A 14932-nucleotide genomic window follows, 5' to 3' on the forward strand; every position below is an offset into this window, starting at 1 on the left:
GATCAGAACAGGGCCTAGAGGCAGCAGGGCTGGGGTTTTGCTCATAGCTGTGGGACAGAGAAGGTCCTTAGGGGAACATCGAAGTCTAGTGAGTTAGGACAGAACTGCCACCTGAGTCCATGCCTTTGGCCCCAATGAGAGGTCACCCAAGGGTGGTCTCTGATCTCTGTTTCTCACCCACAGTGAACCCCTGTTGCTACTACCCATGCCAGCACCAGGGCATCTGTGTCCGCTTTGGCCTTGACCGCTACCAGTGTGACTGCACCCGCACGGGCTATTCTGGCCCCAACTGCACCATCCGTGAGCTGGGCCTCCAGCCCCAACTCCTTCTATCTCGGGCCCCTCCTGCTTCCCTAGGCTCATCCTCTGAGACTCCACTTCCTGCCCTCACCTCTGGCCATGGCCCATCTCTTTCCTTGCCTGGCTTGGATCCCTGACTTTCCCTGACCTCAGTCTTCACTCCCTGGTCTGGGCTCTGTGGCCAGTCCTCACTGCCCAGCCCCACCCTCACTCCCTGGCCCTGGCCAGTCCTCACACCAGGTTCTGGCTTTGTCATGTGTCATCACTCCCATCCTTATCTCCACCCCGGATGTTCTGCCCTGTCCCATCCTGGCCCTGGTTCCCAGTTCCCATCTCCCACCCTGGCTACTTCTGGTCCTGCCTGGAGGGCAGGACTGAATGGCTCCCACTGCCCTTGCAGCTGACCTGTGGACCTGGCTCCGGAATTCATTGCGGCCCAGCCCCTCTTTCACCCACTGCCTGCTGACACACGGGCGCTGGTTCTGGGAGTTAATCAATGCCACCTTCATCCGTGACATGCTCATGCGACTGGTACTCACAGGTGGGTGGGGACAAGGCCCCTCTAATCTGGAGGAGCAAGAAATCCTGCCAGTTCTTGGAACTCTTGGCATCTGATAAGGGCAGTGGGTGGGGAGACTCTGAGATGCCAGATAAAACAAGTCCAACCCAAGAGAAAGCTGGGAAGGGGGTGTATGCTTGGGGGTGGGAACTCCCTTGTCACCATCATCTTTGCCCTTTACAGCGCGTTCCAACCTTATTCCCAGCCCCCCTACCTACAACGTAGCCCATGATTACATCAGCTGGGAGGCCTTCTCCAACTTGACCTATTACACTCGTGTTCTGCCCTCTGTGCCTCAAGACTGCCCCACACCCATGGGGACCAAAGGTAATGGAGGTGGGGCTAGGGGGCTGGGGAATCACGGGAGATGCTCGGTTCTCCTCTCGAGGAAAAAGCGATGTCACAGATAGGTGGAGGGCCCAGGACAGGAAAGGGTGGTAGAGGGTCTTGCCTGAGGTCACCAGAGAGTCAGTGGCAAAGTCAGACTAGTGTTTCATGTTTCCAGGTTGCCTCTTTGCCTGAACCTTGTCTACTGAATGGGTGGGATCCTGCTGGGATGGGAGTGACTTAAAAGTTACAATGTGGGACGGAGGTAATAGTGTGCTCTTTAGTTGGTTCTTCACTAATGTAAACAGCTTTACATCAGTGATGGCGAACCTCTGACACGCGAACTCATTTTTTTGGTTGATTTTTCTTTGTTAAATGGCATTTAACTATATAAAATAAATATCAAAAAAATAAATCTTTGTTTTACTATGGTTGCAAATATAAAAAAATGTCTATATGTGACACGGCACCAGAGTTAAGTTAGGGTTTTTCAAAATGCTGACACGCCGAGCTCAAAAGGTTCGCCATCCCTGCTTTACGTGCTTCACTAGTGCAGTGTACATAGAAGGTCAGATTGTCTTTCTTTAGTTGCCCAAACCCCACTCGGTCTCACTGGCAGGGGTCTTTCGACTGTCCAAACACCTGAGAGTTTACCCAGTTCAGAGCCATCACTCCAGCTTCAAGGACAGAGAGGACCAGAGGCATCAGTCTGCCACTGCCATCACTCCAGTTCCCACCACATGGTGTCGCTGTGGAGCCCCGATCCTGGGTTGTGTGGAGGCCCAGGGCTGTGTGCTTCCTTGGTTCAAACAGGCAAACATATAGGTGTCCTTACTTGGGCCTCAAGGGCGCTATGCTGATGGTTTACACTCAGGCGTAGCTACTCTTCCCAAAGCGCAACCATTCTGCCAGAATAGCTGGGTCTCGCAGAGCTTCTGGACCCTGCCAACACTTTGCTGGGACCTGTCCAAGTTCTCTTTTGGGGAGTTCCCTTCGGGGTGTTAGATACTAGTCACCCATTCCTGGAAACTAGTCAGCCATTTCCGTTCAAAGAGCTAGTCTACTGGTCTTTAACTGTCAACCCTGGGCCTCACATGAGGTGACATAAAAGGATGCCTTTACCAAAACACAAAAATTTAGTTACTCTTTTCTGCAAATGCATTGGGTACTGACTCATCTGACATTGGCATACTTATGGAAGGTCCCTTAACACTTATTCTCACCATGACAGACACCTGCTTCAAGGCGACTGTTGTCTTTACCCCAGACATAGAAAGGCTGGCATCGTTTAAAATAGGTTGGTAAACTCCAGTCTGCAGGCCAAACCCGCCCCAATCTCCGTTTTGTAAATAAAGCTTTACTGGAACACGTCACACTCATTAAGTATAGTGTATGGCTGGTTTCCTGCTACAATCGTGAAGCTGAGTAGATGGGACCGAGACCATATGTTGGCAAAGCCTCACGTATTGGCTATCTTGACTTTTACAGAAAAAGTTCGCTGACTCTTGATTTAAAAGATCTCACCTCACCAGTTCTCTGTCAATGCTTACATTACTTCACGCACTTCTCCAAACCGCTGCATAAAAAGAAGTTTCATTTGTCCTATTTTAGAGATGAGGAAGTTGAAGCTCAGGGGGATGATATGACTTATCTGTGTTCACACGGTTTGTGAATGTCATAGCCAGGCTACCCCATTCCAGGGCTGGGGAGTCCAAGTTCTTTAGTTTCTTTGTGTTTTTTCTTTCTTCTTTCTCTTTGGTTAACTTTTTCAAAGTTACCAACACACACAAAAGTTGAGAGGAAAGGAAAATGATCTATGTATCCATCTTCCAGTTTTAAGACTTGTGCACCATATGCCAATCTTTTAAAATTCCAGATATCCTGCCACTTCACTCAGATGTACTTCTAGGGCCTTTTGTTAGAGAAAGTGCAAGGGGCCATCTGGTGGGAAGGAGGTGGCCCTTAGAGGCTGCTCTGGGCTTCCTGCATGGACCAACTTGGTCTGGTGAGCCCCGGGGCCCTAGAGGAGGTGCAGGGAGGCGGCAGTGACTGCTCTTTTCCACCTCCCCAACCAGGAAAGCAGCAGCTGCCAGATCCCCAGCTCCTGAGCCGTCGCTTCCTGCTCAGGAAGAAGTTCATACCTGACCCGCAAGGTGCCAACCTCATGTTTGCCTTCTTTGCCCAACACTTCACCCACCAGTTCTTCAAAACTTCTGGCAAGATGGGTGCTGGCTTCACCAAGGCCTTGGGCCATGGGGTAAGTACCTAGGAGGGGCTTAGGGCTTCTCTGGGCCTAATTTGGCACGTGCTGTTGTCACTGTGGGGCGGGACCACCTGAGGATCTGATTGGGCCCCTTCTCTGTCCTCAGGTAGACCTTGGCCACATTTATGGAGACAATCTGGACCGTCAGTATCAGCTGCGGCTCTTTAAGGATGGGAAACTCAAGTACCAGGTAGCGATGGACATGGGGATGGAGCTTTGGGAAGGGCTGCTGGGGACTCGGGTGGTGTTCTGAGAGGGCCAGCTTCAGGAGCTGGAGGTGTGTGAGAGGAGGAGAGACAATAGTGCAGGCCTGAAGATGCAGACAAGGAACAGAAATGGAGAAGGTGCCAGGCCTGAGATGCAGACAAGGAACAGAAATGGCCCCTCGTGTTTCCTGGGAGATAGATTTTAGGGCTCGATGGGAGATGGGCATTTTCAGTTTACCTTTGTTCATTTACTTTTCCCACCATATTAATTGGGCTCTATGAGGTGCCTGGCACAGGTTAGGGAGCAGTGACCATGATAATTTGGGGCCCTACCCGCCGGGAACTCACAGCCAATCAGAGGTCACAGACATAACACTAGGATGCTTGTTCCACAAAGTCATTTTGTCTGAAAAGTTTTAGCACTGTCCAATAGAAATATGATGTGGACCACAGATGCAATGAAAACTTTCCTAGTGGCCACAGTAAAAGAGAGAAAAAGAAACATGAAATTGATCTTAATAATATATTTCATTTAACCCATATATATCCAGAATGTTATCATTTCTACATGTAATCAATACCAAAATTATTAACAAAATATCTCACAGTCTTTTTGTTAATGCTAGATCTTAGAAATCTGATCTATATTTTATACTTATAGCACATCTTAATTTGGCTGCCAAATTTTCATTGGGGATATCTGATCTGTATTTAGATTTCATAAAACTTAGAGTTGAAAGTTACAGTAGATTCATTTACCCCAGTAGTTTTAAGTGCACTTAAAGATTTTCCAATAGCTGAAGTATCCGCTTCAAAATTGAAATAGAAATTAAGTGAAATAAACAATGCACATTCACATCTTCATTCACACCAGCCGCATTTCTAGTCCTCCACAGCTACACATGAACGTCTAAACAAATGAAAACCCAAAGTAAAAGTCCAGGGCTGAATCTTTGGGGCTAAAAACAGCCCTTGGCACATAGTAGGTCCTCGGTGTATATTTATTGAACGAATAAAGAAACTGCCATATGACCGGTTGCACTGGTGATAACTGCCAACAGGGAGAAGCCATGAGAGTGGTCACAGGATGGGGAAGTCTTTCCTGGGAATTACACATAAACCAAGAGTTGCATGATGTTTGAGGAGGAGTTCGGGAGGTTAAGAAGGGAAAGGGCCTCCCTGGGTAGCATGTGCCAAGGAGTCGGGGGTTGTGGGGCGGGGGGAGCAGCCTGAGTGACTTGAAGGGAGTGAAATAAGGAAGGTGCTCCTGGGCATCTAAATGATGGGGGTGGAGATGGGATGGGGATGGGGATTGAGATATCTGTGGGGCTGTGTTAAGGATTTCTGATGTTTTTCCCAAGAACAGAGAGAGAACTTGGAAAGGGTTTAAGCCAGGGTGTGATACAAGGTATGTTCTCAGGCTACAATGCTGAGAAGAGATTGCTTGGGGGCAGGAGGAAGAGTAAGGAGCCGCGTTGAGAGGAGCCAGGGTGGGTTGGAAGCTGCCCGTGGTAATGAAGATAGAGAGAAAGGGACCCATTTTAAGATAGATTTAGGCAGTGGAATCAACAAGCCTTGGTTAGGGAGGGTGGGAAGGTATTCTGTGTGACACGCAGCTGTAAGCAGGAGCGGGAGGGAGTCAGATGTGGTAGGTGCAGGCGCCCTGCCCCGTCCCCAGGTTGCCAGGTGGCCCCATCCTGCAGATGCTGGGCGGAGAGATGTACCCGCCATCGGTGGAAGAGGCGCCTGTGTTGATGCACTACCCAAAGGGCATTCCGCCCAAGAGCCAGATGGCTGTGGGCCAGGAGGTGTTTGGACTGCTTCCCGGACTCATGCTTTATGCCACGCTCTGGCTGCGCGAACACAACCGTGTGTGTGACCTGCTGAAGGCTGAGCACCCTACCTGGGGAGATGAACAGCTCTTCCAGACGGCCCGCCTCATCCTCATAGGTGAGGACTCGGAACCAGCCCTGTCCTGAAAGGTCAGGCCCTCCATTCTGAGAAGCAGGGGGTGGCGGGCTTACTATCTATGAGACTTGGAACAGGCCCATTCCCCTTTGTGAGCCTCAGTTTCCAAATGTGGACATTGGGGATAATGATGATGGTAAGGACTTGTTGAGATGAGGAATGAGAAAGCACTCAACACATAGTAGGCCTTCAGAAAACGGCTGTGATGCTTGATATTAGCTGGGTGACTCGCAGCCAATTTCATTACCCATCCCAAGCCTCAGTTTCACAGAATGACATCCCTGGCATGTGCAGGGCAAACCCCAGCTCTCTGGCCGTCAGAAATCCTCTTGTTTCCTGCCCCGCATGTGTCTGCCTCCCTGGAGTTTGGTAGCTTCTAGATGACTCAGGGACAGGATATTTTTGTGTCTCCTAAGTGGGCGAGTCTGCAGCCTAAAATGTCAGATGGCTTCCTGCCTGGGAGCGTGGCCTCTGACACCCCATCCAGATCTTATTTACTCTGAGTCACCAGTAAGCCCCTTCCCTCACCTCTGGGCACCGCTGGGGAGGGCTGGTCCCAATTATAGTGCCTGATTCACTGGAGCCTGGAAGAGCCAGGCAACAGGAATAGATACAGACTAAAGAAGAAGAAGGGCTGGTTCTGAAGTTCCAGCATTGCAGAGACCTTGACCAGAGAGGGCAAGTCTGTGGCTGGAGGCTGCCCAGCATCTCCCTGGTGATAGAGCTGTGACCAAAAGGTGATAAAGCTGTATATTCAGTGCTTTATTTAACCCTCCCAAACTGCCTTATGCACCAGATATGATTACTCTTCCTGTGAAAATTAAGATTCAGAGAGGGCAAGTGAATTCTTGCAGACCACTCAGCAGAAGACTTGAACCAGGTCTGGCTGCCACCAAGATTTATGCTATTTCCACCACTTCATAGGGGCAGCTCGTTCCTGAGTGGGGAGGGGATGCAAGCCTTAGTCTGATCTTTCGTGAATGTGCGAGTCTGGGGAGGGCATTCCCCCCTCACACCTACACTTGGTGCTGCTGCTCCACACCTGCGTGTACTGGCACTCCCTGTGATGCCAGGCCCTGTGCCAAGCAGTTTAGATGCTTTCATTCTCTACTCCTCCCAACAACCCTATGACCATCATTGTACTGATATTATTATAATACACATTTCACAGGTAAGGAAAGTCAAGTTCAGAGAGATCAGGTAACGGGGCCCAAGCACAAGTGGCTAGAAATGGGGAGGCCAGGATTTGGACCCAGGTCAGCTGATTACAAATCCAGTGGGTCCAGATCAATTTGATAAAAGCCCATTTGTCTAATGGCTGATTGGGCAAAATACCTGATTCTTTTCATAGCTAGGTGACCAGTTTCCATTTTGGTATGGGATGTCCAATTTGTTTCTTCCCTTGCTCTTTGCTTTGTAGCTGGTTTCTAAGGGAGCAGAGGAAAATCTCTGCATCAGAATTCTGATGTGTAAGAACATGTAAGAAATATATTTGGGACTAGATTCATCTTCTGTCCTCAGTGTCACTCTCTTACTGCTACAGCTGCTTTTAGGGGTGTTTCTTCCAATCCCCCTCCCCACTTCCCTTACACACACTCTGAGAGCCCTCACTAAGTTGGCCTCCACTTTCCCATCTTTTGTGGCCTCTCCAACTTCTTTTTCTTCTCTTTTAAATAGATTTTTATTGATTTCAGAGAGAAAGGGAGAGGGAGAGAGAGTTAGAAACATCAATGATGAGAAAGAATCATTGGTTGGCTGCCTCCTGCATGCCCCCTACTGGGGATTGAGCCCTCAACCTGGGCATGTGCCCTGACTGGGAATTGAACCCAGGACTGCTTGGTCCATGGGACAATGCTCAATCCACTGAGCCACCACAGCCGGGCTTCAAATTCGTTAAATGGGCTGGGGGGTGGTGGTGGGGGGGTGGTCACCCAGGAGTCACAGAACCAGTTCTCAGACACTTTCTTTGCATGTCCTGGTTAGCTGGGCCATAACTTCCCCTTGGAAGGTAGGAGCTGCCCGAGACAGGCAGTTCCATTTTCACACCCCCTACCCAAAAGACAAGTGTATGTAGCCAAATAAAGTAAAACAGCAACAACAGCAATAAAGAAGCACTAAGCAACCCTCTTTATGGACTGGCCTGCTTCCCAAGCGGGGCTATATTGTGTGCTCTGCTGACCCTGCTCCCAGGGGAGACCATCAAGATCGTCATCGAGGAGTACGTGCAGCAGCTGAGTGGCTACTTCCTGCAGCTCAAGTTCGACCCGGAGCTGCTGTTCAGCAACCAGTTCCAGTACCAGAACCGCATCGCCTTGGAGTTCAACCATCTCTACCACTGGCACCCGCTCATGCCCGACTCCTTCACGGTGGGCTCCCAGGACTACAGCTATGAGCAATTCCTGTTTAACACCTCCATGCTGGTGGACCATGGGGTGGAGGCCCTGGTGGACGCCTTCTCTCGCCAGAGCGCTGGCCGGGTAAGCCTTGAAGGAGCCGTGGTGAGGGTGGGTGGGCTCTGGGGTCCAGCAGACCTGGATCCAAATCCCAGTTTTCTTTTCTGCAGAATGGGGACAGTGCCACTCCTGCAGAGTGGCTGTGAGCATGCCTTCATTCATTCTCTTGTCCTTTTGTCCATTTGGTGATGCCAGGCATTGCTCCAGCTGCTGGGGACATAGTGGTGACCAAGATCAGTGTGGTTCTTGGATCCCTGTCCTTTTGGTGCTTATACCTTAGAAAGGAACAGTAGTCGTATGACGGCTGACATCATTTGAGCACTATTGCATGTTAGACCCTGTACCAAATGCTTCTCTGGTGTGAATTTTTAAAAAAGAGCATGTTAGAAACCACAGTCCACAAAACTCCACAAAGCCCACAGTGCATTGGGACCTTGGAGAGGGGCTCCTGAGCCAGACTTGGCGACTGTGGACAAGGAAGTGTTGTTTGAGCAGAGATCACTGCACAGGGATTGCCCAGAGAATGGCAGGGATGACTGCATTCCAGATGGAGGGGACAGGATGGCAAAGGCCCTGAAGTCAGAAGGCATGGCAATTTGAGGACCAGGAGGACATTCGGGATATGGTCATATATGTGAAGGTGCCTGCACCTACTAGGTCTTTATTACGTCATAGGCCTCTGTTATGGGTTGAATGTCCTCCATACTAATTCACATGGTGAAAGTCCTCCCTCCTCCCCACTCCAATATCTCTGTCCTAACCCCCAGTGACTGTTTTTGGAGATAGGGTCTTTAAAGGGGAAATTAAGATTAAATGGGAGTCATTGAGTGGGCCCTGGTCTGATTGGTGTTCTGATAAGAAGAGATTAGGATATAGACATGCACAGAGAGAAGACATAGAGAGATGATGGCCATCTATGAGCCTCAGAATGAAATCAACACTGCTGACACCTTGATGTTGGACTTGTAGCCTCCAGAATTGTGAGGAAATAAGTTTCTGTTGTTTAGGTTGTCCAGTTGGTGGTACTTTGTAATGGCTTCCCTAACAAATGAATGCAGCCTTTTGCCCTGGAATTCCTAACCAACTCCCTCCTCAATCTCCTTGTGTCCACACTTGGAAGCTCCCAGGTCCTTTATCTTAGCTCCCCTCATCCTATTTGTCTTTAATCCTTGTCCCTAAGATGTATCATGAAGTTGTGGCACCGTATGGATTTAAGTTTCCTTCTGGCAATTTGGCACCCGCTCATGCCCGAAATGAAATTAGCATATGCTGCCATCAGCGGGCAGCTGCTGGCTGCGTTATGGCCTCTCTTCAGAGACAATAGCTTTTCTGTGTGGCTGCATGGTTTCTGAAGGAATTTTAAGGCATGACCATGATAATGCATGTGAAAGCCCTGGCACAAGGCAGAAGGGAAATGGAAGTGTGTTGACTCCCAGGATATTAAAGAGAGTATGAGAGCCCTAGCCTGTTTGGCTCAGTGGATAGAGCGTCGGCCTGCGGACTGAAGGGTCCCAAGTTTGATTCTGGCCAAGGGCACATACCTGGATTGCGGGCTCGCAATCCCCAGTAGGGGGCATGTAGGAGGCAGCCGATCAATGATTCTCTCTCATCACTGATGTTTCTATCTCTCTCTCCCTCTTCCTTCCTCTCTGAAATCAATAAAGAAATATATTGAAAAAAAATAAAAAAATATAAAGAGAGTGTGAGAAGTGATAAAACAGGTCTTCCCCTGATAATCACCACACATGGCTACCATCTTGGGGTCAGCATGTGACCAACACTGTGCTAACTGCTTTGCATACTTTATCTGGCTTATTTCACAACCATATCAGGTGCATGCTCTTACCTTCCCCATTTTTGCATAGGAGGGAACTGAGACTTGGGGACTTGCCCAAGGTACCTGTGTTAGTTTCCTGTAGCTGCAAAAGGACCACAAACGAGGTGGTTTTAAACAGCAGAATTTTATTCTTTACTAGTTCAGGAGGCTAAAAGTCCAAAATCAAGGTGTCAGCCGAGCCATGTTCTCTCTGAAGGTTCCAAGGGAGAACCTGTTCCATGCCTTTCTCTCCGCTCCTGGCAGTTTCCAGCAATACTTGGTGTTCTTTGGTTTGTAGAAGCATCACTTCAACATGGTGTTCTACCTGTGCCTCTGTTTTTTCTTTTGATCAGGACATCAGATGTTGGATTAGGGCCCACCCCACTAGAGTATGACCTCTAATTACATCTATTTCCACTTAAGGTCATATTCATCAGTTCTGGGGGTTAGGACATCAACATATCTTTTTGGGGGCGCACAATTCAACCACAACAGCCCCACTGTTTGTAAATGGTCAAGCTGAGATCACCCCCAGCCTCTGCTAGCTTTGCTCCAACTTGTATGATTTCACCCAAATATGTGTTTCCTCGTTCCCATCCTATTATACTTGTTCTACCCAAACAGAACCTTCCTTAATAGGATGTTGGGGTTTCCCACCTAAATTGAGATGGTTGGGGAATGGTGTGGCTGGTGAGTTACTACAGTGGTCTTTCTGGCTCATTCCACAGTTAGAGATGGGGAGGATGGGTAGCTTATCCCTATTGTAGACTCCCAGGGGGTCCTTGAGAAAGCATGGCAGTGGCAGACCTAGCATCACGTTCCTGGCATGGTGAGGGCTAGGTTGATCCATACTCTCTGTCCCAGCTCAGGAAGCACTCCTGACCTGCAGTTCTTTTCCAGGGCAATGTGGCCAGGCTCTCAGACCATGGCTGTGTTTGTCTCTTGGCAGATTGGTGGGGGTAGGAACATAGATCACCATATCCTGCATGTGGCCATGGACGTCATCAAGGAATCTCGAGAGCAGCGGCTGCAGCCTTTCAATGAGTACCGCAAGAGGTTTGGCATGAAGCCCTACACCTCTTTCCAGGAGTTCACAGGTGAGAAGCTGCTTCCTGGATACGGTCCACGGCCTCAATCAACTTGCACTGAAGTGTAGGAGACATTGAGGACGCAGAATGGGCCAATACATGTGGCCAGGACTGTGACTGGGATTACAGGGATGTGGGATGGTAAATACCCTTCTAGGGGAGAGAAGGTAGCTTTTGAGCTGGGTTTGAAGGATAAATAGGGATATTCTGGGTAAAGAATAGAGGGAACAGCATTCGAGGTAAAGGAACAGAGAGTACAAAAGCACAGAGGTCATAAAAAACAAGTCTACTATGGAGAATAGTCATAGTTGTGGCTAGACAAGGAGCTTATGTGGGAGTGGGGTAGAGGTAGTGATAGGAGGTTGGGGCCAAATTGTATAGAATCTTGGATTTTGTGTTAAAGATTTTGGGTTTTATTCTGTCTAGTTAATCTTAAATACCCATTTATAGACCAGCTACCTAAGAATCACTTATAAAACTGATTAAAAATACTGAACTCTGGATATCTATTCCAGAGATTCTGATTCAGTAGGCCTGGATGGTCCCCAAGACTGTGTGTGTGTGTGTGTGTGTGTGTGTGTGTGTGTGTGTATGTTTGTGTGGGTGTGTGGATGTGTGTATGTGTTATTGCTATTGCTGATCCCCAGGTGCTGGGCAGCCAAGTTTGGACACCTTTGTCACAGGCAATGAGAAGCCACTGAAGGGTTTTGACAAGAGTGTAACATGACCTACCCATAGCTGTGTACTAGTGCCTTGCGGGAGGGTGGATTTGAGGCAACAGGTAGGAAAGTTTAATGTCTGTCTCCTGTGACAGTCCAGAGAGGCAGAGATAGCTCTATCACTCAATCTCTGTGTGAGGTTGGACTAGTTACATTATGTCTCTGAACTCCAGTAGAATGCAGGCTCTTAGACCAGGATAAGGCCTTAAAACCTGCCTGTGAAGGAAACAAGGTGGGTAGCTTCTCCCTATTGTAATGATCAGGAAATTAGGGCACAGAGAAGTGAGATGCGTTGCTCAGGGTCACGTGCTGTTTGGTGGTAGAACCTTGACTCCATAAGTAGCAAATTCCTTCCCTAGATGCAGTCCTGGAGAAGGGTCAGTCACCATTTGTCATTCTAGAATACTGAATTCCTGGTTAACCATCCAGAATGTTAGAAGTGGTTCTCATTGGTATGCCAGAAAACTGGGTTCCTGGTTGCCAGATTTATGGTTGATTTGGAATATAGGCAAATTAAGGTCACAGGCAATGAGAAGCCACTGAAGGGTTTTGACAAGAGTGTAACATGACCTACCCATAGCTGTGTACTAGTGCCTTGCGGGAGGGTGGATTTGAGGCAACAGGTAGGAAAGTTTAATGTCTGTCTCCTGTGACAGTCCAGAGAGGCAGAGATAGCTCTATCACTCAATCTCTGTGTGAGGTTGGACTAGTTACATTATGTCTCTGAACTCCAGTAGAATGCAGGCTCTTAGACCAGGATAAGGCCTTAAAACCTGCCTGTGAAGGAAACAAGGTGGGTAGCTTCTCCCTATTGTAATGATCAGGAAATTAGGGCACAGAGAAGTGAGATGCGTTGCTCAGGGTCACGTGCTGTTTGGTGGTAGAACCTTGACTCCATAAGTAGCAAATTCCTTCCCTAGATGCAGTCCTGGAGAAGGGTCAGTCACCATTTGTCATTCTAGAATACTGAATTCCTGGTTAACCATCCAGAATGTTAAAAGTGGTTCTCATTGGCATGCCTGACATCTGGGTTCCTGTTCGACAACCTAGAATGCCAGAGTTTAGGGCATGTGCTCAATTGCTCAAGCTGTTTTTCTGAAGTCCCTTATTTTCCCCAGAGAAAGGTGGACCTAGGTTTCCTCCCCAGATTAATCTCAGTGCATAGAACAGTGATTCTGACTCCAGCTTCTTCCCCTTTAGGAGAGAAGGAGATGGCAGCTGAATTGGAGGAGCTCTATGGAGACATTGATGCCTTGGAGTTCTACCCGGGACTGCTTCTTGAGAAGTGCCATCCAAACTCCATCTTTGGGGAGAGTATGATAGAAATTGGGGCTCCCTTTTCCCTCAAGGGCCTCTTAGGGAATGCCATCTGTTCTCCTGAGTACTGGAAGTCAAGCACATTTGGTGGTGAGATGGGCTTCAACATTGTTAAGACGGCCACACTGAAGAAGCTGGTTTGCCTCAACACCAAGACGTGTCCCTATGTTTCCTTCCATGTACCTGATCCTCTCCAGGATGATGAGCCTGGTGTGGAGCGGCCATCCACAGAGCTCTGAGGACAGCAGAATTCTGGAGGAGAGGGCTTTTTGCTTGCCTTTCCCGAGTGCCGGGACCAAGGTGGACCATCTTAAACATTGGGTTTCTAGTTTGGCATCGAGAATATCGGGGTTGAAATGTAGAATTTTGTGTCTTTCACCCGTTATGTTGAATGTTGTGGTCTTGTTTGTCATTCTAGAATACTGAATTCCTGGTTAACCATCCAGAATGTTAGAAGTGGTTCTCATTGGTATGCCAGAAAACTGGGTTCCTGGTTGCCAGATTTATGGTTGATTTGGAATATAGGCATTCTAAAACTCAGTGTTCCTGATGAAATAATGCAGAAAGTTAGAGGGTTCTTACTTTGCATTCTAGACTTCTGATTGGCGATTCAAAATGTTCCTGGTTGCTGATCCAAAATACTGGTTGGTATGTCAGATCAGTCTTGGTCTCAATGTCTAGATTCTAGACTCTAGAATGTTAATTTTCCTGTTCAGGGAGATATCTACAGAACAGGAGAATCTAATGTTGACAAGAATGCATTGCCCGAATCTGTGCCTGTACGGAGGGGGCAAAGAGGTGGGTGTTCTTTTGGGGGCCCCAACTTAGACTCTGGTCTGAGGATATAGAAAGAACAGGTAGGCTTTTTCCAGGCCACTGGTCAGAAGCTACCAGAGCTCTGTCTCCATCCAGGTCTTGACTCATGGCAGCTGTTCCTCATGAAATGAATAAAATTCTTTTTCCAATTGCCTGTTATGCATCTCTTCTGATCCCATCCGCAAAAGCAGAGGCAACACTGACATGACCTTTCTCCTAGCCACTAGTCAGATGTGCTCGAGGTTGCAGCATGGGACTTTCCCCTGGGATCCCTGGGGCACATCACTGCCTAGATCTCCCACCATTGATGCTTCATTTACCCCATGAGTTAGGCATCACTCCTCCAGGCTGTTCTCCTAAAACACTCAACTCCCCAGCTCCCACGTCTGATGAAAAGTCTCCTCCCTTACAGAGCGTACAACAGAGATGAAGGGCAGCTGGGGAGGAGAGTGCTTACAGTTGTACACACTTAATCCTCATAAAGGAGATGGTATAAAAATCCCCCTTGCAAAACGGAGGAAACTGGGACTCAGGGCGGTCACGTGACATGCCCCCACAGGGGCCAGAGCCAGGTTGGGACAACCATGCAGCTTCTTCTTGCTTCCTGGTTTGACTCAGTTCCAGGCATAATCTCATCTGTCTGGCTCAGGGTTAAAGGCAGAAGGTAGGGTGCAGCCTCCCAATTACTTGCGTGCTATTTGTTCGATCACAAATATTTATTTTCGTAACTTCTTACTACATGCCAGTTATTGTCACAGGCTATTGAGTGATGAAGACAGACAAGGCTTCTGCTGGCATGGAGCTCACCTTCCAGTGGGAGCAGAGCAGACAATAAATAAGTGCGATTTCCCTTCTAACTCACTTGGCTCTGCCCTCCACTGCTTGGCCCCTGAGCACATATACCCTTTCCACAGCCACATGGACCCCCTTAGCCAGCAAAGAGAGGAGAGGTCAGAAGCATAAAGTAAAAGGCTGAGAAAGGTCCTTCATGCTGTGTACTTTGGGCTTTAGGGATCCTGGAGGAGAACAATAGCCCAGAAACAACAGGAGGAATAGCAACAACGGGAGGAATAGGGTCCAAGCTGAGGGTCCTTGGGGCT

At 48.5% G+C, this 14932-nt stretch overlaps 1 protein-coding gene across 4 annotated transcripts in view; it reads left to right on the forward strand.

Annotated features, from left to right (window-relative positions):
* Positions 1–13986, forward strand: part of PTGS1 (prostaglandin-endoperoxide synthase 1 (prostaglandin G/H synthase and cyclooxygenase)) — a 20074-nt gene extending 6088 nt beyond the window's left edge. For 3 of the 4 annotated variants that reach the window (XM_015570649.1, XM_015570651.1, XM_015570652.1), the window contains 9 exons: positions 184–300; positions 701–841; positions 1043–1186; positions 3262–3443; positions 3556–3639; positions 5359–5605; positions 7814–8100; positions 10842–10989; positions 12900–13986. In XM_015570649.1, coding sequence (XP_015426135.1) covers positions 184–300; positions 701–841; positions 1043–1186; positions 3262–3443; positions 3556–3639; positions 5359–5605; positions 7814–8100; positions 10842–10989; positions 12900–13255 — 1706 coding nt within the window. In that variant the 3' untranslated portion in view covers positions 13256–13986. The remainder of the gene's footprint in view (positions 1–183; positions 301–700; positions 842–1042; positions 1187–3261; positions 3444–3555; positions 3640–5358; positions 5606–7813; positions 8101–10841; positions 10990–12899) is intronic. The other variant, XM_015570650.1, reaches the window with a different exon arrangement.
* Positions 13987–14932: the final 946 nt, after the last annotated feature.

The sequence above is a fragment of the Myotis davidii genome, unplaced genomic scaffold (genome assembly GCF_000327345.1).
Source record: "Myotis davidii unplaced genomic scaffold, ASM32734v1 scaffold964, whole genome shotgun sequence".
Taxonomy (NCBI): domain Eukaryota; kingdom Metazoa; phylum Chordata; class Mammalia; order Chiroptera; family Vespertilionidae; genus Myotis; species Myotis davidii.